Below are 24,340 nucleotides of genomic sequence, written 5' to 3'. Positions count from 1 at the left end.
GACGTCTGTGACCTTTTGGAAGTTCGAGTAGAAGTGGCCAGTCGTTGTTGCCTCTTGTCTTCTGAAAACGTCTAGATACATGTCGACACGAAAAAAAAAAGCTAAGAGATTTAAACCGCTCCAAGCATTCTCGCATCTCTCATTTAGGCGCATTCTGCAGGTACTGGATTTTGCACGAACTTAATGTAAGGAGAAAATAGTTAAAAAAAAATTCCGGTTACTCCGACGACGTCACAGGCGTTTCGGATGAGTTGAGTATTTTGTTGGGGTCGATCGCCAGCTTCAGCCGCCGCACAGCATCCCACTCTAGCCCTTCGTTCAGCAGCACACCTGCACCGCCCAGCTCTGTCAGTCGGCCCTGCGCAAAGTCCTCGCTGACCACGAGCTTTGCGACGCTATTTGTCACGGGACTGACTTCGCTGGGCGTCCGCGGATGCAAGTTGCAAACAGGCACCACGACGTGAGCTTCGCCAAGCCGCTCGGCCAATTTTACCAAATTCCCCGCCTGTTTTCTGTCCATTTTGAAAACGCCCACGCTCTCTCCTGTCTGCAGCGAGCAGTGCGCAAACCCAAAATTGCCCACGTACGTGAGCGGCAACTTTGCGTGATCTGCCAATTCGACCAGACTGTCCACATTGTGTGTTGGAAACAACACAAGACACTCGTCCGTCTGCGGCTCGAGCGCGATCTCCATTTCGCAGATCGTCGCAAACTGGCGTCCCAATGGTGCAAGGATGCGCAGCGTCTCGCGCGAGGCGGTGAACGTTGTTCCGTCTGCAAGCACCACTTTGGCGCTTTTTAGGCTCTCGAGCGGGTACCCGTTGACGGAGCAACCAGGAGTTGTCAAACCCAGCCACGAGAGCGCCAGGTCGAGCGGCCGGGCGGTGTTCATCGCGCTCAGCCCGCAACTGTTTGCAAACGAGCCCACGTCCGCGTTGCACTCGCACGTGACGGTCTTTGTGCGCTCGTTGTACGCCAGAATGCGGTCCATTCGGCCCAGGTCAACCGTCAGCCCGTACTGGTCCTTTTTGTACCCGTCAAAGGGCACTCCAACCTGCACCGGCACGCGGTACAGCTGGCACAGCTTCATCACCATTGCCAGCTGCTGGGCATCCTTGGGCCGGATTCGGTACATTTTCGCCGTGTCTATATCTTTATGGGACCACAACACAGAGCCCCAGCTGGGTTTTTCGGTGATGGCTCGCCACAATTCCTCGTCCACGTCGTCACTGCTTAAATTGAGCTCGTTTTGGAGTTTCTTCACACACCGCTGGAAAAGAGCATAGTCGGCCGGCGAGTTGAACGTGCTCGCACACAGGTCGGCCTTGGTCGTGGTGGAGCCCGCGGGGAACAGGTCGCGCGGCGGATTCTGCCGCGTGCTGGTGCGGCCGATGGCAAACCCTGCCCCGAGCGCAACGACCATCACTAGCAGCTGCATGCTGAAAGGCGAGTCCTTGGCACTGCCCGCGGGCTGCGGAACATGTGGCCGTCTGGACGCACGCGTAGAGACAAATCGTAGACCGCTCACGACCCGCTTGCCGGACGACGCAAAACAGGTGCGAAACATTACCCCACAAATTGGTGCACGGGTGATTTTCACGCGAATGCGTCCTACAAATTCTCCAATCCAGTCGTTACCTATATACACTCACTTGCGCAGCTGCGCGAGGAAATTGTTCTGCTTCAGCTTCTGTCTGTGCACCTTCTTGGCCTGCTTTCTCATGTATCGGAACTCGTCGGTGGCTTTGAGCTGGGCCTCCTGGGCCTCCTTGTCGAGCAGCGTCCACAGCCAGTCCGGGTACTCCTCGTCCTTGAGCGCGACAGCGGGCTTTCCTGCTTTGAACACCTGGATGTTCAGCGGCGTGCCCTCCTTAACCGACGACTGCAGCAGCGCGCGCACCGCGCTGAAACGTCTCACCAGCCCTAACGTGAACATGAGTAAAAATTTTCCACAAACTATTTTTTTCTATTTTCTGGCTGTGCTACTTGCTACGCTTTCACCGGGTACAGCATTCGGAGCCAGAAGGCATACCAGCCGCCGCCCAGGAGCAGCGTGTAGCGGGTGGCGCGTGTGTCGCTGTGCTCGGCGGTCTTTGCGCGCGCCACCAGCATGCGCTTGATCTTCCACTCGCGGTACGGGAGCAGCAGGAGCCCCGACACAGCGCAGGTGATCACCACAAAGATCTGGCACCAAAAGTACGGATTTGCCCGCGAATCGTTGACCATTTCCAGAGCCACCACCTCGGCAACCACGTACGGCAGTCCAGAGACCATGCTGACATACGAAATCGCAGGCATCAGGTCCTCGCCAGAGCCCACAATGTCTGCCGTGAGCGGCGTGAAGTTGACCCAGTTGACGCCTAACAGCAGCCCCGACAGAAACGCAAACACGATCATCTCGGCATACGTGGTGACAAAGACCCAGAACACGCCCGTCAGCAGCGCCAGTAGCAGCGAGCAGATGATGGTGGTGTTGCAACGACCGAGAGCGTCCGACACGTAGCCCAGCAGCGGCCGCCCTACAAGCTGTGCCACGTTCAGAACCGTCATCACGATGGCACCTTGGTCGCTGCTCAGTCCAATCGACGTACAGAACGACGAGTACGAGAACAGCATGATGGTGTACGCAAAGTTGTACACAAAGCTCCATGCACACACATACTGCACAGGCAGTGCTTTGATCACGTGCCAGTCGAACAGTCTGCGAGTTTCACGCCAAACGCTCGTATTCTTCGAGTTGAAGGGCCGTCGCGGTCGCACAAGCGCGATGGACACCGCCAGCATGGCCCCGCACACAAGCCCCATCATTCGCAGCGCCCACACCTGGCTGCCTGTTCGCGTAATAATTGCGCTGGACGAGCGGCTGAAAATTAGTCCTGAGAGCCCTGCCCCCGAATAGCCGATCCCGGCAGCGACAGACCGTTTGTGCAGGAACCACGACGGCAGGATCACCACAGAGGGCCCGGCCACAAGCACAAACCCCACGGCCATCAGCAAACCCTGGAACATCATCAATTGCACCACGTTTTTGGCGATCGACGCAAGCCAGAACGAAAGAAACACCACCGCGCAGCCGGCCCCCATCACCAGCTTGAGTGGATATCGTTTGGCCAGCACGTTTCCGAACTGGCAGAACATGAAGCTGATTCCAAGCGAAAGACCGCCAACCGTAGCAAACTGTCTTTTCGTAGCTCCCGGAAAAACATCGGCTTCCAGATAATAGTTCAGGTAAACCCCGAACGCAGAGTTTACTCCCCACGAAAACGTGTTGATGCTGCACACACACGCGGCCGCCACCCAGCCCCAAAATGTGCCGTCTGGCGGCGTGTCTTCAAGATCTGCAACGTTGTACTGTCCGTCGTACAAACTCTCTGCTCGAGCGGTCTCCGCTCGAGTGATCTCGTTCTCGTCTCTGATGGCCTCTATGACGCCCGATGCGCGACTGAGCACCCGCTGGACGGCTGACTGAGACTGCGACTCCTCCAGCGGCGTGATCCCAAGCGAGACCGTCGAATGTGCAGACATGACTAATCGAATTTATTTTATTATAAGTTATTTCACCTAACAATCTATTTTTATGCATTGTGGCCTAGATAACGCGACTTGTCTAGAAACAACTGTCCCGGCTCGTCGACCAGCGGCGCGCCCGTCTGGTCGACCGGCCAGCAGATGTCCATCACGTCCCGTGCCCACGCGCGGTCGCTCTCGGTGAGCGGCTCTGCCACGGCTCCCTCAAGCCGGGACTTTTTCACAGAGCTGTGCACAGCCCCATTTTGGTCCTGCCAGAACGACTCGTGGTACAGCACTTTCAGCACTCGTGTGTCTAGCTGCCGCTCGCGCGCCGCGTTGTACAGCGGCTTGATCACCAGCAGCTTATCGTACTTGGAATCACATCTGTACCCGTAGTGTGTGCGGAAATAGTTGATAGCAGCCACCGCGTTCCAGATCTCGCACGGCTGCCGTTGCAGAAAAAAAAGCACCAGCACTGCAACCAATCGCGGACTCAGCGGCGTCCGCGTCCAGTCCAGGTACCGTAACGCCATCTGTGGCCCGCTGTGTGCGAGCATGCGTGCCAGGAACAGTTTTGAAAAATGCACTCTCAAACAGCTGGGAAACAGAAATTTTTTGCCGATTCTGGTTCCGCCCAGCTTCTCTGCTGCCTGCGCCACAACGGGCCCCACCAGCGACTCTACGTTGATTTGCTTGAATGACATCACGCCCAGACACGCCAGCCGGCTGTCAAGCGTGCTCAGCTTCTCGAAAATGCGCAGAAACGTGTCGGCATCCGGAGCCAATCGCTGCACACGCAGCCGCTCAAACACCCAGCTCTCGAAGTCGTCCTCGTCGCAATGGCGCAGCTGCCGTTTTGCAGCAATCGCCCTATTGTACGTGGCAACGGCCGGCGTCTTGCGCCACTGCGAATAGATGTCCAGCATCGCCACAACCTCGCGCCACTTGCCACGATCGTATAAATAACGGCAGATGACGTCCAGCGTGGCAGCCGTGTGCGAGAACTCGTACTCGGTGCCCAGAAGACGCAAGACTGCCCGATCGGCCTCCTCGTCTTGCCGGTTGCTCACCAGTTGCACCACATACCGTCCAAACTCGGTGTTTTGCAGCTGGGCCAGCTGCGCTCGCCAATCTGCGGAACGGCCCAAAACACGGCTCTGGGAGTGCGGGAGCACGAATTGACGCACCACAGCCACGTCGCGACACACGGCCCGGGCAAAGTCGCCGCGCACGCCCTGGTTCAGCGCCTGGATCAGCCGCTGGAACCTGAAGTCGTCGGCGTACGTGCCCTGCCGTGCAAAGACGCCTGCGCGCACCATGCGTCCGCGGCGCGGCAGCAGAATGGGCTCAGGCCGACGCAGGACCATGGCCGCAAGCTCTGCTGTGCCCAGAGCGCGCAAGTCGTGCACGCCCGTCACAGCCAAGGATAAAGCACGGCTCATCTCGTCGGTCCCCTCTTTTTCTCTACCCCGGTTTTTCTGTGATTTTATATTGGCATTACATAAGCGGAAAAAAATAAAAGCTGCTACTGCAACGGCTCGGACGACGAGGACAGTCTGTTGAGGTGGAAGTAGACGTCTGTACCATAACCTTCCATGCTGATGAGCTTGAGGTCACCCGAGAAGTAGCGCGCGTACAGTCTGCTGTGCGGCAGGCCGACACCGAGCCCCATGAACGGCGGCTTGTACCCGTTCTCTGGCTCGACGATCTTTTTCGCAGAGGTGTAGAAGTACGTCCAGATAAGCGGCACGACCGAGCGCGGGATGCCGCCGCCCTCGTCGCTGACCTTGATGGTAATGTCCTCGTTGCCCTCGGACACGACCACCTTCACGGGCGGGAACTCGATGTCCTCGATGTCTTTATCTGGGTGGAGCGAGGTGTGATGCTCGACGGTGGCTCTGAGCGAGTTTTTCAGTGTCTCAAATAGCATGTGCACGAGGTGGCCCGGCACGTACATGAAGTTGAGGTCCTCTGGCGCCCAGAGCTGGACCTTGGGCGCCTCCATGATGTTGTAGTGCTCCTCGCACGCGAAACGGGCTGCGTCGATTGCGTCCTGGGCGATCTCCATCACGTTGGTGTCGAGACAGATAATGCCGACGTAGTTGTCATTTGTTATGTTCATGGTGCTCTGTTCGTACAGTGCGATGGTCTGGCCAATCAGCATCCGGATTCCTATCCGGCTCATGTAGAAGCGGTCGAGAAATTGGTTGATGCTGCCGTCCAGATACGCAAAATTATTTTTGTGCTTCCAGTGTTGCACGCCGCGAGCGATTGTGGTGACGGTTGCGTCGTGTCTTTTCTTGATTTTAACGAGCGTCTGGTTGACGAGCTTGTTGTAGTCGAGCACGTCGCTGGTGTAGGACACGTCCGACGGCGTGGGGACGTAATATGCGCGCCTGGTCGGCTGCCGTCTGGGAGCGTGGTCTGTCTCGTCGCGGGGGCGTGCGTGGAGCTGTTCGATCACAATGCCATCGTCCTCGAACTTGGTGGGGCGTGCGGCGGCGTGGATGCCCGGCGCGGCGATTTTTTCTGGCGACGACGGATATAAAACCGCGCGCATCTCGTCGCTGATGGACGGCTTGGGCAGCGACGTGAGCTCCTCGAACGACTGGGCGTACCAGTCGCGCACACGCTGGATGGACGGGTCGTTGTTGAGCCCCGACGGCAGCTCCTCAAGCTCCTTCACGCGGTGGCTGAGCCGGATCGGTAGCTCCTCGACAATGAAGTTGGACGCATGGAACACCGATCCGGGCGACGGCTGTGGGCCAAACTGGACCATTTGCCGCAGCGACACGCCCGTCTGTGGCACACGGGCAAGCTTGTAGATCTCGCGGCGCAAAGAGTCAGTCAATTTCCAGGAGGACATGGAAAAATAGGGCCATCGAAGCGTCTGCTGTCAGAAAATAAAAATAATTCTTTCAGGTGACTAAAATCAGCTAAAATAGACCCCGGCCAAACGGTAAAAAAAATAGTGCATGAAAAATAATAAGTGCAATAATAATTAGCAAAGAAAAATGCAAAATACACCCCGCCGCTTACCGGCCGCCCACCGCCGTGAGCATGGCGCCGTTCACGTCGTTCAACAGATTATTAACCCTCTCGCGTCCGTAGTTCAGATTCTCGTTCAGTAGCCCCGTGAAACGGTCTTTGCCCAACATCAGCCGACCTAGAAGGTTGCGGCTACCATCGATCACGTTCGACACCAGCGTGAAATTGTCCAGATTGATCAGTTCCAGCTGACTGCCAATCATCACCAGCAGCAAAAGCAGCATGAACGGCAGCCAGAAGAAAAGCAACCGCTTGTCTGCGTCCAAAGTTTTTTGAGACGACTTGAGCGCCAACTCCAACGCCTCCTCCGACGAGTCCTCCGCCTCCTGGGTCTTTGCCTCCGCATCGTGGCCCTGGAAGTTGAGAAGCGCCCTCTCGCCCTCTTCTGTAGGGAACAGCTCGTGGTACGACGGAAGCATCTCCTCGCGCGCGTCGTCCGATTGGTCGCTGTCGCTCAGATCTGGGATCGATGACACGTTCTTTGCAAAAGCCTTGCGCATCTTGAGCCACAGACTCACGCCTGTAGCACGCGTCTTCTTTCTTTCCGACTTTGGCACGTCCGGCAGTGATTCCGCGTCCAGGTCGTCCTCGTCGTCTGCCTCGAACTCCATCTCATCATCCGGCTCCTGCCACCTCTCGTCCGGCGAGTCGTTGTCGAAAAAGTCTGCCTTGTTCAGGCCACACTTGCCAACGGCAACAAACTTCGGGTCGAACGCCGGCTCGTCGTAGTCGTCGAAAATCGACTCGATCGAGTCGTTCGAGAACCGTCTGTGGCTTGAAGGGAACTGCGCTCCCTTCGTGTCGTCTAACAGATCCAGCACATTCGAGTCGGAAACATCCTTTAGCGAAATATCCTCGCCTAGCCTCATCGACGCAACAGCACCGTAGTTAACCAACAGTTTGATCAGCCCCCTCTGCCCGTTAATAAACGCATAATGCAGAGCAGTAAGATCGTTCAAGTCTCTCGTGTCGACCTTACACCCGTTTTCCACCAAATAGCGACACAGTTTGGCGTATCCCTTAATACACGCAAGATGCAGCATGGTCTGTCCTTCGAGAGTGCAAATAGCCCAGTTTGGAACGGCGATCGGCGAATTAGGCAGTTTTAGCATCGACAGGAACTTCAGCAACATCTCCTCGTGGCTCAGTGACGTTTTGGATAATTCTGTCATCTTGAGAGTGGCCTTCTCAACCCACTCGTCATAGCCTGCTGGCTGCGGCGACTTTTGCCGTTGCTGTTGCGGCATGTTGGAGCTGTTGTTTCCGATGATTCGTTTGGCGATATTTTTGGCGTCTTCGAGCTTTCCGTTCATTTTCAGCCCCACAATCTGCAGGGCCAGCTCAACCAGCTGCCTGTCAGAGTCGTCAGTATACGTAAACACTTGCTGCGACGTGGAGTTCATTATTCCCGTTCTTCCCTCTTTGGAAGAGTCTTCGAATGTGACCAAAACCGGTCCTGCTTGCGATGCCGGCGGCAGATACGTCACGATTGTCGAATCCGACCAGCAATGAGTGGCCAATGCCACGTTAGAGCCAAACTTGACTGCTAGACCCGGCCGGAAGTTCGAGCCCAACAAAGTAACCTCGATGCCACCTCTGATAGGACCCTGAGCAGGAATAATGCGCTGAATCGACGGCACTGATTGTTGCGAGCCAGAAGAGTTGTTGAGCGAGCTGGCAAGGTTGAGTCCAGATTGACTCTGCGTGAGATTAGCAAACGATGCCTTTTTCTCGGGTGTGCTCGAGAAAATGCTCGTTGCCGAAGAAACACCAAAACAGTTCTGCGGCGAGAGATTATCAGAGCTCATTGGCGAGTTTGCGTCTCTCTTGCTGACGCTCGACGAGAACGAGTCCTGACGTGCTCCCAGCGCCTGCTTCGATCTCTGCTGCTGGACAGCATCGTAATAAGTTCCGGTACTATCTGCTGGAGATAAATGTCTCTTTTGACGCTTGTATGTTCTTGAATCGTCTGTGGCAATAGGCGTTTGTTGTCCCAGGGAGGAGCCTGCCATTGCCACGTGAGTGGCTGCACTGGTGCTGGTATTTTCGCTCGAGGACTCGTCGATCGAGTTGATTGCCGTTCTTGGTTCTTGTTTGACTTGCATTTCCTGCTCTGGCGAATTCGACTGCTCGCCATCCTTTAACAGCTTTTTTCTGTCCATTATAAGGATCGGCTGAGATAGCGTTTTTCCCAGCACGTTACCGTCAGCGTCCTTGAGCACAAAAAATAGCTTGAACCCGTTTGGCTCCTGGTGGTGTCTGCAATAGCATACTATTCTGGTCAGCAGGTCAATCGACTTCACGTTTGAGGCGTTACCAGTAGGCCTAGGGAATGAGATAACCTCCTTGGTGTTGAAAATGATGGCTCTTCTTGGAACATTCAAATTCCAGTTGATGGAGTCCTCGGCAATGCCACGTTTGCGTCTCGACGCACGCTTCATTTCTCTTCTCATGCAGCGTTTGCAAACGTTGCAAGATCTCAATTTCTGATACTGACCGTCGGAGGTGGCCGTATTGCTGGCCCCAACCACAAACGTGTCGAGGAAAAGCATATGAGGCTTGACACTTTCAGGAATCTCGTTGTTTTCGAGCGTCAACTTAGGCTTGGCTATGGTGTCTCGCGGAAGATGCAGCAAAAACTGTGGAGGCGGAGGCGAAATATCCAGTTGAATTTTCATCTGTGTCTCGACCCGTGACGACGACGGCAGCTCTTTAATCTCCAGGTTGTACATCAAGTTGTCGTTGCAAGAAATATACTCTGGAGGCAGAGTGCTGGTGGTGACGTCATTGGAGTCGCCTCTCGTCTGGATTTTGTCGGAAAGCTCTTCGAAGCTGGGCAGTTCGGGCACGTTCGCAAAGCCGCCAAACTTGAGCTTCATCAACAGCTGGCGACTTTTCTCAAACATTTCAAACTCTTCCGACTGTCCGCCCGCGTGAACGTTGTCATTATATGTGTGCTCCGGAATAATAAACTCTGGCATATCGTCGCGCTCTATCTTGATATCGTGCGATCCTTGCCTAGACAGCTCGTTTTTCACAAACGCGTGCAATTCTTCGTCAAAGTGGTTACGCTCGTCTCCTGCTCCCTGGTCATATAATCTCATATCCAGGAACTCGTCAAGTATGTCTTTGTCGTCAAAATGGGCGCCGAGCATCTCCTGCATCGGCTCGCTCATTTGGGGGCTCATAGAGAGCAGTCCGTCCATGGTGTTGTTGTTGTGCGTTGTAGCCTAAGGAAGGCGCGGGCGTAGCTTGATTCGTGTGTCGTAAAGTCGATTACAAGTTCTGTGCCGCAAAGTAGCGTCCTCTCACTTTTGTCTATCACTTGACGGTAATTGTAAATTAGGAAAATCTGTTGGGAATGTGATTGATTGTAAATTGTAGGTCCCACTTGTTTTAAATAGCAAAAAAAGTATTGGAAAAAATAGCAGGGGTTACCCGGAAATGACTAGGAATCATCAGCGGGTGTTGGGAAACGTGTTGGACTTACTCTTTGAGACTACTACATGGAATGCTGCCGACGCTACATATGTATGATGTGTCTCAGAGATAGCGCAAGCGCTCGCAAAGTCACGGGTTCGTGCAAATCTGCCAGCACCGTGTGTGGGCTACCATTTGATGTGATTCAGGATTTTTTTTGAAAAATATCTGAAAAATATCTAGATAAAAAAAATATTAAAAAAAATATAAAATAAATAAAATATGACCGTATTTCGCATCATCACAGGTTCATACGAGCACACATTGCTGTGTGTATCGGTGACGCTTCCCGATGAGAAAAACAGCCAGCCGCTATTCCAACCGATTTTCCACTTCCAAGCGCATTCACTCTCGATCAGGGCTCTCGATATTGCCAAAAGATATCTTGTTTCGGGGTCTAACGACGAGCACATCAAGATCTACGATTTACAGAAAAGAAAGGAGCTCGGCACGTTGCTACAACACCAGGGATCGATCACCAAACTTGTTTTCTCGAATGACTTCGACGAAAAGTCTGAGTATCTGACCCACAAGAATGGCAAATGGCTACTGAGCGCAGCAGAGGACGGCAAGATTGTGATTTGGCGGACCAAAGACTGGGAGCAATTTGGAATTCTAAAGGGCCACACGGCAAGAGTGAACGATCTGGCCATCCACCCATCAGGACGCGTGGCCATCTCTGTGAGCGACGACAAGACGGTTCGACTGTGGAATTTAATGACCGCCAAAAAGGCGTCTGCGATGAAGCTCAAGGGGGTCTTCACGCACGGCCAATCGCCTAATCTGGTCCGTTTCAGCAGCGACGGCGAGTTTTTCGTTGTTGGGCTGCTCAATAGATTGATGGTGTACCAAACTAGAGAGGCCAAAATCGTGGCTATTTTCCAGCTGAAGCAGACGCTGATGCAATTAGATTTTTTATTGCTGGATGGCAAGGAGTATCTCGTTCTAGCGAATGGAAACGGTACGATACAGTTCTACGATATTGCACAAATCACGCAGGGAAACGAGGAGACAGAGCCACTTGAGAACCCTGAGTTCGAGCTGCAGGGCCACGCGAACCGGGTCAAGGACTTCTCCATCTACACAGAGAGAAAAGATAACGATACAAAGTCGTATCTGGTGTCAATTTCATCGGACGGCAAGATCGTCGTCTGGGACCTGAGCGTCCGAGACCAGGTGGCCGTTTATGATACTGGAGAGCGGCTGAACGTTGTTGCTACCGTCAACGAGAGCGTTGAGAAAGCACTTAAACCGCGCTACGATCCGCTGCAAAAAGAGGTGGAAAGCGAATACGAGAGCGACGGAGAAGTGGTTGTGCGTCGCGAGGACAGGAAAAAGATCAAGAAACGGCAGAAAAAACTGCTCAAGGTGGAACGGGAGTAAATAATTAATTTATAAAAAAATCTATTGACTGTTCAATCTGGCGACGTGTTTGTCGAACAGCGCCTTGGCACGTGTCCAAACCGGCGCAGTGTCTCTCTGAGGCAGCTGTTTCAGCGAAGGGAGCAGGTCGCGGACAAAAAACTCGGACGCTTCTCTTGGGAGCAGCGAAGGCAGATGGTCTATGCTGATCACCGAGAGTTTAGGGCCCTTGGTCGTGTCGACCCGGACAGTAGGCTCGTTGAACACCGTAGCCACCGTGTACACAGGGATAGGGTTGTGTGGGTTAGTGGTGTCAGCCGAGACGTCGACGATGGTTCTCAGCTTTCTGTTCTCGTCGTTCAGGGTCTCAAGGTTGCAGAATGGAGGAATTGGCTTGGAAAGGTAGATACAGTTGACAAAAATGTCTGCGTCGACAATCTCTTTGAATGGTCCGCCCTTTGCAGTCTCTGCCATGTCCCACTTGATGATATTTTCGTCTGGAATGCCAACTTTGCGGCATAGGTCGATGGCTCCCGAACCACATCTGCCCAGAGCGCCAATGATTAAAACTGTAGGTTTTCTGCCCGCCTTGGCGACGCCCTCGTCGAGCATCTTCTTGACATCGGCCACAAGCGCAGCCTCGTTCGGGTATGGGCTCACACCGCCGAGATCCTCAGAGTCTGGGTGAGTCTGCTTAAAAGCCCAGTCCTCCACGCCCAAAGCTGCGCCTGCAAAGCCAGCGTAAAAACCAAAAGCGGCAACACGTCTACCCTGGTCGTTCTCCAAGAACTCGAGGTCGTACAGAACACCGTTTCCGGCAGGGAATCTGGACAGAACGTCTTTCCAGCCTGCCTGGTCTTTGTAGCAGTGGGCGAACTGAATGTGTTCGTGAACCAATGGGAACGACTCCTCTGGCAGCTCCTTCAAACCAAGAATAATTCTATCCTTAGGGGCATCGACCCATGAACCCTCTTCGACGATATGGGCTCCTGCCTGCTCGTACTCCCTCCAGTCGAAGATGGACTGAGACGACTTTTCGACGTAGATCTCGAAATCGCCGGTGTCCAACAGCTCCTTTGTGGTGGAAGGCGTGAGGGCGGCTCTGGCCTCCAGTGGCTTTGTTTCTGCTCTCAAATGAAGAATGACTTTGGCCATAGCTAAAAGTAAATTAGATGACTTTTTTAAATAAATCAGTCATTTTTGACTGGGAAAAAACCGCACAAGTCGACGCGTCGAAAAAAAATAATAGAAAATTAAACAAAAACATATTGATCCTTCTTTTGAACCGCACAAAACCATGTCCACAAACAGCCCCAACACGTCGACGCTGACGATCTCGCCGCTCATAACCAACAAAAGGTCCAAGGACTACTTCCAAACACCGCCCAACCTGCTTGGCCAAACCGTCAACCCGCAGCAGAATGCCCATCACCGGGTGTTCTCGTCCCCCAACGTGTCCAAGTCAGTCAACAGCAAACTCAGCACGCTGACCAGCAAGGACGACGACGAGGAGACGCCGCTCACACAGGCCGACAAGCTGCGGCTGTGGCGCCACGATGCCCTGATGCAGCACCACTACAACACAGCGATATATATCGGAGACAAGGTTCTGTCGCTGACTGGCGACCCGAATGACGCCTTCTGGCTCGCGCAGGTGCATTTCGCCAACGGAAACTACCAGATTGCACGCAATTTGCTGTCAGGCCCGCACTTTGAGGAGTCGGTGAGCTGCAGATACTTAGCGGGCCTGTGTCTGGTCAAGCTCGAAAAGTACGACGAGGCGCTGGACGTCATTGGCGAGGTCAATCCGTTCAAGACAGACCACTCGGTGAAAAATCCGGACGGCGGCGTGAAGCTAGAGGCGTCGATGTGCTACTTGCGTGGGCTCGCGTACAGCAAACAGAATAATTTCGATAGGGCCAAGGAGTGCTACAAAGAGGCGGTGTTGGTGGACGTGAAGTGTTTTGAGGCGTTCAATGAGCTCATAAGCAACCATCTGATGTCACCTGACGAGGAGTGGGAGCTCCTGAGCGAACTGAACTTCGACGACGCAGACAACAACAACGAGCTCGTGAAGTTGCTCTATACGACGCGGCTCAACAAGTACAAGAACGTGGCCACATTCGAGGAGGCCGAGCAGCGGCTCAAGGAAGAGTACAGTTTGGGCGAGAACCTGGATGTTTTGCTCAGCCGTGCTGACCTGCTGTTCATTCAGTGCAAGTTCCAGCAGTGTCTCGACCTATGCGAGCAGATCATCAAACACGACGAGTTGAACCTCTCTGTGCTCCCTAACTATCTCAGCTGTCTGCATGAGCTTGGAGGAAAAAACAGACTGTTCCTTATGGCTCACAAGCTGGCAGAAAACTACCCTAATCACCATATCACATGGCTGGCCATTGGTATCTACTATTTTTCAATCAAGAAGACCAACGAGGCACGAGTCTTCTTTTCTAAAGCCTCAATGATCAACCCCAACTTTGGGCCGGCGTGGATCGGCTTTTCGCACACGTTTGCTGCAGAGGGAGAGCACGAACAGGCGATTAGTGCCTACGCCACCGCGTCGCGTCTGTTCCCCGGCATCCACCTTCCTAACCTGTTTCTGGGCATGCAATATTTGCAGATGAACAACCTTACGCTGTCGCAAGAATACCTCATGTCGGCGTACTCAATCTGCCCAAACGACCCATTACTGCTCAACGAGCTCGGCGTGTTGCACTACCGGCGCGTGCAGCTGGCCAAGGCCGAGAGTTTCTTCCAAAAAGCGCTCACCGCTGCCAGTACGCTGGACTCGAACGCCAAGGCATGGTCGTCGATTCATTGCAACCTGGGTCACGTGTACAGACGGCTGAACATGCTGGATAAGTCGCTTAGCCATTTCAACAAGGTATTGCGCATTTCGCGAAAGGATGTCAACATTTACTCTGCGATCGGGCTGCTTTATCTCAAGATGGGCAAGATTTCGAAGGCGATCGAGACGCTGCACGTGGCGCTGTCGATCCAACCCAACGACCCGATCGCGCTGGATCTGCTGAACAAGGCGCTCGAAAGCAATCTGCACATCAACAACAAACAGCTGCTGGACGAGCCGCTACCGCAGAGATCTGCGTTCCAGACACCGATCAGCAAGCCCAGCAGAAACCTCAAATTCATTGGCGAAGACAACAAGAGAGATCTGGACATGATCGCCGAGGACTTGAAACAGGGGGAGGACTCGAGCGATGACGACGACGCGGTGATGGAGATAGAAAGTGAATGATTGCTATTGCACTGTATAACTATATGAATGGGACGAGAAGCAAAAAGAACGAGAAATACGAGATCGAGACAGACGCTGCCGCGCCCTGGAAGAACGACAGCGGCTGGATCGAGGAAACGGCGACGCTGGACGTGCGTAGGGTCGAAGCTAGCGTTGAGCCTGACTGCGCCACAGAGCTGTCCGTCGTTTGCGGCCGGCACTTTTCCTCCGTGCAAGTCTTCACCACCGTAATCGATATCTTGGTGTGAGGTGTAGAGGAGACTCCAGACGAAGCAGTTTCAAAGCTTGTGCTTGTGGTGGGTGCTGGAGTCTGTGTAGACGAGAAGACTGACGTAAGCGTTTCAGAGGGTGTTTCTGGAGATGTTGGAATTTCAGACGAGCTTGTCGTTTGGCTTGTCTCTGCCAGCGAGGAGCCCGAGGTGGCTGGGACTGTAGCTGTGGATGTGGCTGGAGACGAGCTCGTCTGTGGCGGCTGTGTGGTCTCGCTGGACTCTGGACAGGTGGTCACATATGTAGTCGTCTCGTTTGTCACTGTTGTCTCCACCACCGTCTCGCTGGTCTTGCACTCGGTACAAACCGTTTCCGTCGTCGTGGAAGCAGACCCTTCGGTCACCCACACGCTGCTGTACTGGACTGGCGTGGCTTGAGAGCTCACCTGGACGTCTTTGTTGCAGTCTGTGCACGTGGTGACGGTGCTGGACTCCGTGGTAGTTATGCAGACGGACGACGTGGTGTACATGGACACAGAAACGGATCCGCCAGCGGTGACGGTGACGGTGGCCACATACGGCTGGTTGCAGCTGTACCGGGATGTGGAGAGAAGTGTGGACGAGGAGGAGATAGAGCTTGAGATGGAGCTTGTGGAGCTTGACGATGAGGTTGTAGAGCTCGACTGGGTGGACGTCCATGAGGAAAAGCTGGTGGAGCTGGAGGTGGTGCTTGATGGGGTGGATGAAGGGGTGGATGAAGGGGTGGAAAAAGGGGTGGATGAAGACGACGTGGAAATAGTGGTGGTTGTGGAGGATGAGACGGAAGACGTTGTGGTTGGAGTCGACGATGTGGATGACAGGGAAGAGGAGGATGAGCTTGAGCTCGTGGTAGACGTGGAAGAGGGATACGAGACCAGCGTGGATGAGGAAGAGGACGTGGAAGGGGTTGTAGTCGACGTAGATGAAGTGGAGGAAGTTGACGAGGAGGAGGTTGACGTGGATGAAGTGGAGGAGGTTGACGTGGAGGAAGTTAGGGTGGAGGAAGTTGAGGTGGAGGAAGTTGAGGTGGAGGAAGTTGAGGTGGAGGAAGTTGAGGTGGAGGAAGTTGAGGTGGAGGAAGTTGAGGTGGATGAAGTGGATGAGGTCGAAATGGAAGAGGTTAACGTGGAAGAGGCTGTCGTGGAAGAGGCTGTCGTGGAAGACGTGCTTGACGAAGAAGAGGAAGACGACGACGTCTTACAAGTCTCGCACGTCAATGTGGTCGGACAGGCTCTCGAGGTGACGTAGGTGGTGGCCCCCGTGACAGTGCTCACGTGCCCATCCACTCCGGTCGTCGTGAGGGTGATATCCTCGGTCTGTGTAAATGGCACGTTGCAGGACACAACGGAGGTGACTCTGCTTGTCGACTGCAACGAGATGTCGCAATAGGTGACCACGACTGTTGATTGGCCGTAGTCGTTGACAGACGTCGAGTAGCTGACCTGCTGCCAAGTCTCCTTACCATCCACGGTGACCAGCGTTGGAACGTAGCTGACCGGGACGTATGTGGTCACAGTCGCGCGGTTAGCAGTGACAGTGGTGACGGAGCCGTAATCGACGGTGGTTTTGCAAACAAGACCGCCGGCGTAGCAATATTTCGAAGTGAGCGTGGTGTACTCCTCTGCCAGAGCCGTGGCAAGGAGTGTAACGAGCGAAAACTGGATTCTCATGGTTTGTTATCCGTCATCTGGACACTCATCCTTATATAGTCAGGCCTACCAGTCCTGTTTCGAAATATGAGACGTCTGAATTATTCAGACGTCGTCCTTTGAGGCCCCAATTAGGGAGCCCGTCCAAATTTTTTTTTTAGCTCCAGATCCGGCATTCCTAATTTGGACCTCAAAGGAAATTTGCAACCAGGCACAGTGCGTCGAAAACGGCCCAATCTCGCAGCAAGTGCTATAAATAAACCTGAAACAGGTCCGACACAGGTCCAAAACTCAGCTCTTGTTCTTGTTCTCGTACAGCACCAGATTGAAGATGGCCATCCGTGCTCGCTCCTTGAAGTCAGAAATCGTGCAGTGATTATTCAGCGTACGGATTGCGTCGTAGAATCCAAGCTCGATCAGCCGCAACGCGCGGTTCTTTGGGCTCAGGAACCGGCGGAAGTCGGATCCGTCGCCCGCGTCGACGTCCATGTCCTCACCGCTGTCGTCCTCGTCGTTGTCTAGGTCGGACCCTGTAGTTTCCTCGCGCCAGCTCAAATTCAGCACCGCCCACACTACGCTCAGCCGGATCTTCCAGTGGTCCTCGTCGTCCGGCACGCGTTCCGAGTACTCCAAGAACTCGACGAGTTTCTTTAGCAGGCCCTGGTTGCACATGATCAACGCGCGGTTGTTCTCGTTGGACGCGGCAAGATGCACCACCACGTAGACAATGGCCACGATGACGTCTGGATTGGACGTTTTCTCGAGATGTGAGCACAGAAAGTCCAGGAATGAAGACTGGCCCGTGCGTCTGGCAAGCTCGGACGCAGCAAAGTCGGCCATAATCTTATTTGCGTAGTTAAAATGGCCCACAGCCAGGTTTCGCAGAATGTCGAACGAGTGTTCCTGGATCCGCTCGTTCGGGTCGCCGCACAGCTCAAAGATCTTGTCCAGACTGACCGTCGTCTGGAAGTTTTCCTTCGACTCCCGGTTTCCGCCAAACAGAGAGTTCTTGATTACCCAGAGCGAGTTCATGCGCAGAGAATCGTAGCGCGACTCGTAGATAAACCGATGCAGCAGCAGCGCAAGCTCATCGGACGCGAGTTCGTGCTTGACGGCAGAAAACTCCACGATCGAGTTCGACACGATGCCCAGCACCACCGACTTGAGCCGAATTTCGTCCAGCCGCAGCTCGTCGGGACAGTTTTCGATGATGTCGTCTGGAATGTGCAGCAAGTCCACCAGCTTGCGCACCAGCTTCAGCTCCACCAAGTACGTGCGCAGAAGGCTGGCCGACCGCGACAGCGACCGCAGCAGGTAGCAGCTCGATAGCGTGATGCGGTTTGACAGCTTGAGCACGCCCACATCGGCTGGCGAGGGCGTGCGGCCGTCCAACTCGCGGTAAATTTTCGCGTGCCGCGTGATCGAGTCCACAATCACAGGTGCCACGTCGTACCGGATCACCAGCTCGCGGTAATCCTCGCGCAGCCCGGCAATGCAGCTCAAAATCAGCAGCGAGTCCGAAATCTTATACAGTGTGTCTTCGTCCAGAAATGTGCGGTCGGAGCTGTAATTTGCCGTGACAATCGACGCAATCGTGTCGACGAAGTTCACTTCCACCAGCGAGTCGCTGTTACTCGGGTCCTCTTCGGCAATCTGCGACAACAGGTACAGGGGCGACATTGTGCGCGGGATCTTGTAGTTCGAGCTGAGCGTGTACTCTGGGCCGTGGGAGTCCTTGGTGCGGCTGATCAGATGAACGAGCGCGTCGATCAGCCGCGCGTGGCTCGCCGTTTTCTCCTTTGGGTTGCGTATATGCTTTTTGGTGTACTGCACCAGCACATTGACGCTGCTGAGCTTGACATTAAGGTCGTACGAGCCGAGGAACGTTGTGAGCACAAAATACAGCGGCAGCGGCAAGTTCAGGTCTGCGCGGTCGATCACGGCCAAAAGGTGTGCTAGAGCGTAAAGCGGCGGACTCAGGTCGTTCGTCAGCGCCTCAAACGCGTGTTCCGGCAGCGTGCGTGGCAGCTCGACGGATTCGGGAAACCGTTTGAGTACCGAGACGTCGCCTGTGGCGCAGTTCAGCTGCAATGTCTGCTGGAAGACCGGCGAAACGACCCGGGCCAGCCGTCTCATTAATGGCCGGTACAGCTGCCACAGCAGCTCTGTGCGGCGCAGAAATGGAATCAACAGGTACGTGTTGAAGAGCAGGGCGGGCGACGCAGCAGGGTCGCGCAGAATACCCGCCAAGACGCCCACAAATTGCGCGTATTCCCGCTCGTCCTGATATTTTTCCGACAGCGAATTTGTGGAGAGCAGGTCGATAAGCGTGCGGAAGTTGATCTCTGCCAAAACGGCCGGATAGCGAATGGTACTTTTGACGAGCACCTCGAAGATGTTGAACCGCAGCAGGAACTCGACGTTGGTGCGCAGATAGCTGAACGACTGGACAATGATTGCTGTGTTTTGCAGAAGCGTCTTGTTCGACTCGGTCAGCAGGATCTCGCCCAGGACCCCGAAACTGTCCTGCAACTTGGCCTTTTCTCTGTCGTTGCCCAACACGGCAAGCTTGATCGAGTCGATCTGCTCAATTTTCTCGTCTGCAGAGAGCGATTGGAATGCTAGTAGGGACATGCAGATAGAGGAAATAATTAAAATCGAAATAATTGAAATAATTAAATAATTAAATAATTTTATTTCATGGGAAGAGACCCGCTCATCGGAATTGTTGGCAAGCCGTCGAGCGGTAAGTCGACGACGTTGAACTCGCTGACCGACGCAAACGCCAAGATCGGCGCGTTTCCATTCACGACGATCGACCCGAACCGCGCAACGGGGTATCTTCAGGTGGACTGTGCGTGTGCGCGATTCGGGAAGCAGGACCTGTGCAAGCCGAATTACGGATGGTGTTCTGGCGGCAAACGGCATGTGCCTGTCGAGCTACTTGACGTGGCGGGGCTGATTCCCGGTGCGTCGCAGGGACTCGGGCTGGGAAACAAGTTCCTCGACGACCTGCGCCAGGCCGACGCCCTGATCCACGTCGTCGACGTTTCTGGGACGACCGACGCAGAGGGCAAGGCCACGCGCGGATACGACCCTGTGCAGGACGTGGAGTGGTTGCAGGACGAGATTCGGCTGTGGATCGAAAATAACCTGAAAAAAAGATGGGGGTCGATAGTAAGAAGACACACGGCAACCAAGTCGTCGATCGTCGACACATTGCGGGCGCAGTTTGGTGGATACGGTGCCACAGCGAGTCTGATCGCCAAGGCCGTCGATTCGATACCGAACCTACCCCCCTTGGAGCAATGGGACGACCATTGGATTACCACTGTGGTGCAGCACTTTATGAACTTCAAGTTCCCGACGGTGTTGGCGCTGAACAAGATCGACCATCCCGACGCAGATAAGAACGTGAGCAAGATCCTGCTGAAATACCCCGACTCCAAGGCCGTGCTCACCAGTGCCGTGACAGAGGTGTTTCTGCGCCGGCTGGCCAAGCAAAACTACATCCGGTACGAGGAGGGAACAGAGTTTATAGACACGCTTGAGGATCTGGGCCCGGACAGCGGGCTGAGGCCGCTGGATGAAAAATTAATGCAACGGATTGAGAACATTAGAGACCTGGTGCTGTTCCGTTTTGGCTCTACAGGCGTGGTCCAGGTGCTGCAGGAAGCGGTGAAAATTTTGGACTTGGTGCCTGTTTTCACTGTTAGAAACATACAGACGTTCACGGGCAGCTCAGGTAACCACGTGTTCAGAGATTGCACGTTGGTCAAGAAGGGCACGAGCGTCGGCAAGGTAGCAAGACAGATCATGGGCGAGGTGACGATTGCGGCGATCGAGGGCGTCGAGGGCAAACGAATCAGCGTCGACGACACCGTTGACGTCGGCAAAAACGACATTTTGTCCTTCAAAGTGGTTCCTGGCGGCCTCACAACGTCGGCATAGATAGAGTAGCATGAAACGAGAGAGACATCCGTACACCGCCACGATAGCGGCTGCAGGGGTTCCGGAGAAGGGTAAAATTTTCACTGAAACTCGTCAGCAGACGCCGGCACACCCCGCACCTTGTGGAAATTTCTAGCAAACATCATTTCCCTTTTTGTTTTCTCAAATTATCAACTGCTAACGAGGCTTGTATTCTGCGTTTAAGGCTGCCAGCTACGTATATTTGTCCGTTCATATCCTACCGTTCTTGATACCGACTCCAGTTTGTTCCCTTCTGCGCCCACCAATTGGAGCCAAAGAGCACAAGCATCAAGCAGACGCAGATTTCAAGGTAAGACAAGGCCGGGTAGCCAAAATACAGGTTTATGTCTAAAGCCTTCCCAAGAAACCCTGACCTCTCATCCACACATTCATGGGCGCTTTCCGACCAAGCGTGAACCCCGGCGAGGTTGTTGATCAATTGCACGGCTCGCCACAGATTGAAGAAATCACAGATAAGTCTGGAGGCAACCAGTTTGATACCAACATCCCAAACCTCACGGACAATGAACTTTTAGATCCAATTTCCACCGCTACAGGCACGACTCCCACAAACAACACGTCCAATGGTTTATACCCTTTTCCTATATCAGATGTGCCCTCTTTGGGCGATGAGTCCAACACCGGAGACCATATTCCGCATACACCTGTCGTCACGTCACCGCAACCGTCCATTTCCATCAAATCAGATGCACGGCATATTAACCCGTATGCAAACGGTATCAACGGAAATAACTACATGATTTCGAGGTACAACCCCCCTGCGTCATTGCCGTACTATGATAGTCCCCAATTACCGTCTGGAACGACCAATTCGAACGTGAAATCTTTGCAATTCAAGAAACCCAAACCTAAGAAGCTTCAGAACCAGATGTCGGGACCTCCAAAACGGCCCGCTTTTGTCATGAAGTTATGGAACATGGTCAATGATCCTTCCAACTCTAAATACATCTCGTGGCTACCTGACGGAAAGGCCTTCCAGGTGAGCGACAGAGAAAGCTTTATGAGACATGTGTTGCCCAAGTACTTCAAACACAATAACTTTGCTTCCTTTGTGAGACAGCTGAACATGTATGGCTGGCACAAAATTCAGGACGTCAACTCAGGGTCCCTTGTTCAGGGTGAAGAAGTTTGGCAATTCGAGAATCCAAACTTCATCAAGGGCAAGGAGAACCTATTGGATAACATCGTTAGAAATCGGTCTTCCAAAGAGGAAGACGACGACATCGACATTAACACCTTGCTGATGGAGCTGGAGTCGATGAAGCAGAAACAGAGGATGATTGCTGACGACCTGAGTAGACTCGTTCAGGACAACGAGCTACTATGGAAAGAGAATTACATGGCTAGAGAAAGACACAAGGCTCAATCGGAGACTCTTGACAAGATCTTGCGATTCCTTGTCACCTTGTATGGTGGGTCATCCAAGTTTCTGGAAAGTGCAGGAGGAGCTCCCAGCGAGTTTCTCGAGATGGCCTCAAAAAGAGACGCACAGGAACAGCAACACCATCCGCATGGACCAGATTTCGATATCCAGCAGCAGATGCACCAGCAGCCTAGCTCGTACTACCAGCCTCAAAATGGAAACAGCAGGTTGATGCTGACTCACAGAGCACACAATAATGGGTCCAAGTCGACCTCGAGAGATACATCCAGCAGCCAGAGCATTCACAACGGTTCTGATGCCAGCGACTCGCCGATCCAGGAGATTCGTAGAGGACCCGAGAACCAGAACAGCGAACAGCTCGACGGCTATAAGCCGTATCCACTCCAAGGAACGCCGCAATTCCAACATCCGTTACCGAACTTCCAGTCGCCTGTTTCAATGGCCAATTCGCCTCGTTCTTACTTCCCCGAGATCAGCCCGCAAGTGCCGCAATCCTCCGTTCCCGCCACGCCATCCGCGCTGTCCTCTGCAACTCCTTTGCAACAAGACACAGATTCTCACATGCCTCCTGAATATCTCATGGGAAACATCAACCAGCAGCTGAACAAGCAGCAGAGCTCGATCCGGCAGATAAACGACTGGATCTCGCGGCTGGCCAGTTCAAAACTTCCTGACGAGATCAACGCTAATCAACAGCCACTTATGGATGATTTTAGAATGGACGATTTTTTACTTCCGCAGACCCCGAACGGCGGTGTCGATCCGTCTTTGAACACTGACGACAACTTTGGTGAGATCTACAACCCTTCTCAGCAAGAGTCCAACGAATCCTACACAGACTCCGCGTCTTCGCGGGCCAGCACGTTTTCAAGCAAAAAGAGAAGAGACAGTTCGCCGTCTTCAGAGGACAAGAAGAGGATTAAACAAGTTTAATACAAGTTTAATACATTTTATGAGACACATATTGCTATTTACATTCGCAATATAATTATGCTAGCTAGACTTTAATATATCTGATGGGTTTAGGTCCATGTCCGTTTCTAGGGGTGGTGAGATGAGTTTGGCCATTTCGATGAATTCCTTGCTATTTTGGTCTAACGACGACGGAATCATTTTTCTAGGCCAATGCAGTTTCTTCCACATTTCCTGGCCAAACGCCAAGTCTTCAGGCTCCACTGCTCTGCACACAAAGTCTTGAAGTCCGTGGATCCGAGCGTAGTTTGCCAGAAGTTTGAAATGTCTACCTTGGAGAAAGTTCTTGTGTGCTGTGTTGTGCGTGAGAATATGCACCATGTACCGCGTGAGTTGCGGCCAGTGCTCGAAATATGTACATTTAGTCAAATATTTGTCAATGAGCTCGTATGCAAGGATGTGGCTCGCTTTCATTTTGAATTGGTGCTGGAACTTGTGGCAGAACGCAACGCAGTTGTAGATCTCGTTTCTGTTGAGGAAGTATGTGTTGAAAGCCGAGAAAGTTCCTAGGTTGACCAGGGCTCGATTTGACATGTGCATACCGTGCACCAGCTCGAACGCTTCATAAACGTTGTCCTCGTTCAGACAGGCCCGACAGAGCTTGTTCATGAGATAAGTGTCGATGTTGTCGAGATTATAGCCGTTTCTTTCGTAGAATTCAATCAGCTCATCGTATCCGCACGTTCTCGACATGCTGTGGACTGCGCTACGAAACACCGGTTCCTGGTCGATGCCGTACTCCGGCATCAGTTCTAGCAGTTCGAACCGTTTGGAGTTTGTTCTGAGCGCACGGAAGAGATAGTACCACGTGTTGGCGTTTGCACCGACCCCTTGTTCTTTGAGTTTTTGGAGTCGCTCAATTTTGTCATCGTAGGTGGTTTTAGCCACTGAAAAGGCCAACATCACGTTGTGGAAGTCGATGTCTCGTTTGAACGCCGTGGACTCCTCCATACGGTCCATGGTCTGCTCCGCTGCAGGATCGTCTAAATAAAAATGCAGGTCTTGCACGATGTCCAAATAAGACTGTTTGGAGAGTAGCTCTGGTGTCGAATCGACGATCTGCGTCAGCAGTTCTCTGATCAGCTTATGAGTTCCGGGGGCATACGTGTAGTTGGTCAGCTCATGGACGTAGTTGTTGACGGTCTGCTTGTTCAACTCGGGCACACGTGGCAAAAGCGACCGTTTCGACCGGTTTGCGGCCTCCTTGTAGGGAAACTCTGATTTGGGCACCGGCTTGGGACTGATGCTTTTCAAAAGCTCAATCACGCGGTATTCCTGGTCGTACTGTTGGGACTCGGAGGTAAGCGGCAGGGCTTCGTTCCGCAGACGGGAAAGTGCACTAAATCGACGGTAACGAGCGGGGACCGCCAGCAGTCGATAAAACATTTTGAATGTTTTTTCAATTAATTAATATTTAATAAATAGATGCAATTGCACC

The 24,340-nt window shown here is 53.3% G+C and overlaps 14 protein-coding genes across 14 annotated transcripts; 4 read left to right on the top strand and 10 right to left on the bottom strand.

Moving 5' to 3' along the window:
- Positions 1-217: 217 nt before the first annotated feature.
- HPODL_05087 (uncharacterized protein) lies at positions 218-1,567 on the bottom strand (the record flags this gene model as incomplete). Its single annotated transcript, XM_014081565.1, has 1 exon — positions 218-1,567. One exon carries the CDS (start codon positions 1,565-1,567, stop codon positions 218-220), a length of 1,350 nt encoding a protein of 449 aa, XP_013937040.1.
- Positions 1,568-1,648: 81 nt separating this feature from the next.
- Positions 1,649-1,936, bottom strand: HPODL_05086 (uncharacterized protein; the record flags this gene model as incomplete). Its single annotated transcript, XM_014081564.1, has 1 exon — positions 1,649-1,936. The coding sequence occupies one exon, from the start codon at positions 1,934-1,936 to the stop codon at positions 1,649-1,651; it is 288 nt and encodes a 95-aa protein (XP_013937039.1).
- Positions 1,937-1,989: 53 nt separating this feature from the next.
- HPODL_00116 (putative membrane protein) lies at positions 1,990-3,525 on the bottom strand (the record flags this gene model as incomplete). The annotated part of the gene is made up of 1 exon (XM_014081563.1): positions 1,990-3,525. The coding sequence occupies one exon, from the start codon at positions 3,523-3,525 to the stop codon at positions 1,990-1,992; it is 1,536 nt and encodes a 511-aa protein (XP_013937038.1).
- A 50-nt stretch (positions 3,526-3,575) lies between these two features.
- HPODL_00115 (uncharacterized protein) lies at positions 3,576-4,952 on the bottom strand (the record flags this gene model as incomplete). Its single annotated transcript, XM_014081562.1, has 1 exon — positions 3,576-4,952. The coding sequence occupies one exon, from the start codon at positions 4,950-4,952 to the stop codon at positions 3,576-3,578; it is 1,377 nt and encodes a 458-aa protein (XP_013937037.1).
- Positions 4,953-5,035: 83 nt separating this feature from the next.
- On the bottom strand, positions 5,036-6,376 carry HPODL_00114 (Subunit of the RNA polymerase II mediator complex; the record flags this gene model as incomplete). Its single annotated transcript, XM_014081561.1, has 1 exon — positions 5,036-6,376. One exon carries the CDS (start codon positions 6,374-6,376, stop codon positions 5,036-5,038), a length of 1,341 nt encoding a protein of 446 aa, XP_013937036.1.
- A 169-nt stretch (positions 6,377-6,545) lies between these two features.
- Positions 6,546-9,764, bottom strand: HPODL_00113 (Conserved hypothetical membrane protein; the record flags this gene model as incomplete). The annotated part of the gene is made up of 1 exon (XM_014081560.1): positions 6,546-9,764. The coding sequence occupies one exon, from the start codon at positions 9,762-9,764 to the stop codon at positions 6,546-6,548; it is 3,219 nt and encodes a 1,072-aa protein (XP_013937035.1).
- Positions 9,765-10,260: 496 nt separating this feature from the next.
- Positions 10,261-11,421, top strand: HPODL_00112 (Protein MAK11; the record flags this gene model as incomplete). The annotated part of the gene is made up of 1 exon (XM_014081559.1): positions 10,261-11,421. The coding sequence occupies one exon, from the start codon at positions 10,261-10,263 to the stop codon at positions 11,419-11,421; it is 1,161 nt and encodes a 386-aa protein (XP_013937034.1).
- A 21-nt stretch (positions 11,422-11,442) lies between these two features.
- On the bottom strand, positions 11,443-12,555 carry HPODL_00111 (Saccharopine dehydrogenase [NAD(+), L-lysine-forming]; the record flags this gene model as incomplete). The annotated part of the gene is made up of 1 exon (XM_014081558.1): positions 11,443-12,555. One exon carries the CDS (start codon positions 12,553-12,555, stop codon positions 11,443-11,445), a length of 1,113 nt encoding a protein of 370 aa, XP_013937033.1.
- A 142-nt stretch (positions 12,556-12,697) lies between these two features.
- HPODL_00110 (anaphase-promoting complex component) lies at positions 12,698-14,656 on the top strand (the record flags this gene model as incomplete). The annotated part of the gene is made up of 1 exon (XM_014081557.1): positions 12,698-14,656. One exon carries the CDS (start codon positions 12,698-12,700, stop codon positions 14,654-14,656), a length of 1,959 nt encoding a protein of 652 aa, XP_013937032.1.
- Positions 14,657-14,675: 19 nt separating this feature from the next.
- On the bottom strand, positions 14,676-16,574 carry HPODL_00109 (uncharacterized protein; the record flags this gene model as incomplete). The annotated part of the gene is made up of 1 exon (XM_014081556.1): positions 14,676-16,574. The coding sequence occupies one exon, from the start codon at positions 16,572-16,574 to the stop codon at positions 14,676-14,678; it is 1,899 nt and encodes a 632-aa protein (XP_013937031.1).
- Positions 16,575-16,844: 270 nt separating this feature from the next.
- Positions 16,845-19,187, bottom strand: HPODL_00108 (uncharacterized protein; the record flags this gene model as incomplete). Its single annotated transcript, XM_014081555.1, has 1 exon — positions 16,845-19,187. One exon carries the CDS (start codon positions 19,185-19,187, stop codon positions 16,845-16,847), a length of 2,343 nt encoding a protein of 780 aa, XP_013937030.1.
- A 66-nt stretch (positions 19,188-19,253) lies between these two features.
- On the top strand, positions 19,254-20,504 carry HPODL_00107 (putative GTP-binding protein; the record flags this gene model as incomplete). The annotated part of the gene is made up of 1 exon (XM_014081554.1): positions 19,254-20,504. One exon carries the CDS (start codon positions 19,254-19,256, stop codon positions 20,502-20,504), a length of 1,251 nt encoding a protein of 416 aa, XP_013937029.1.
- A 412-nt stretch (positions 20,505-20,916) lies between these two features.
- HPODL_00106 (Heat shock factor protein) lies at positions 20,917-22,863 on the top strand (the record flags this gene model as incomplete). Its single annotated transcript, XM_014081553.1, has 1 exon — positions 20,917-22,863. One exon carries the CDS (start codon positions 20,917-20,919, stop codon positions 22,861-22,863), a length of 1,947 nt encoding a protein of 648 aa, XP_013937028.1.
- A 60-nt stretch (positions 22,864-22,923) lies between these two features.
- On the bottom strand, positions 22,924-24,288 carry HPODL_00105 (uncharacterized protein; the record flags this gene model as incomplete). The annotated part of the gene is made up of 1 exon (XM_014081552.1): positions 22,924-24,288. One exon carries the CDS (start codon positions 24,286-24,288, stop codon positions 22,924-22,926), a length of 1,365 nt encoding a protein of 454 aa, XP_013937027.1.
- Between the last annotated feature and the right edge of the window lie 52 nt (positions 24,289-24,340).

Source organism: Ogataea parapolymorpha, chromosome I (genome assembly GCF_000187245.1).
Source record: "Ogataea parapolymorpha DL-1 chromosome I, whole genome shotgun sequence".
Taxonomy (NCBI): Eukaryota; Fungi; Ascomycota; class Pichiomycetes; order Pichiales; family Pichiaceae; genus Ogataea; species Ogataea parapolymorpha.
Note: the sequence above shows the minus strand (reverse complement) of the source record. Positions and strands in the feature narration are given on the sequence as shown.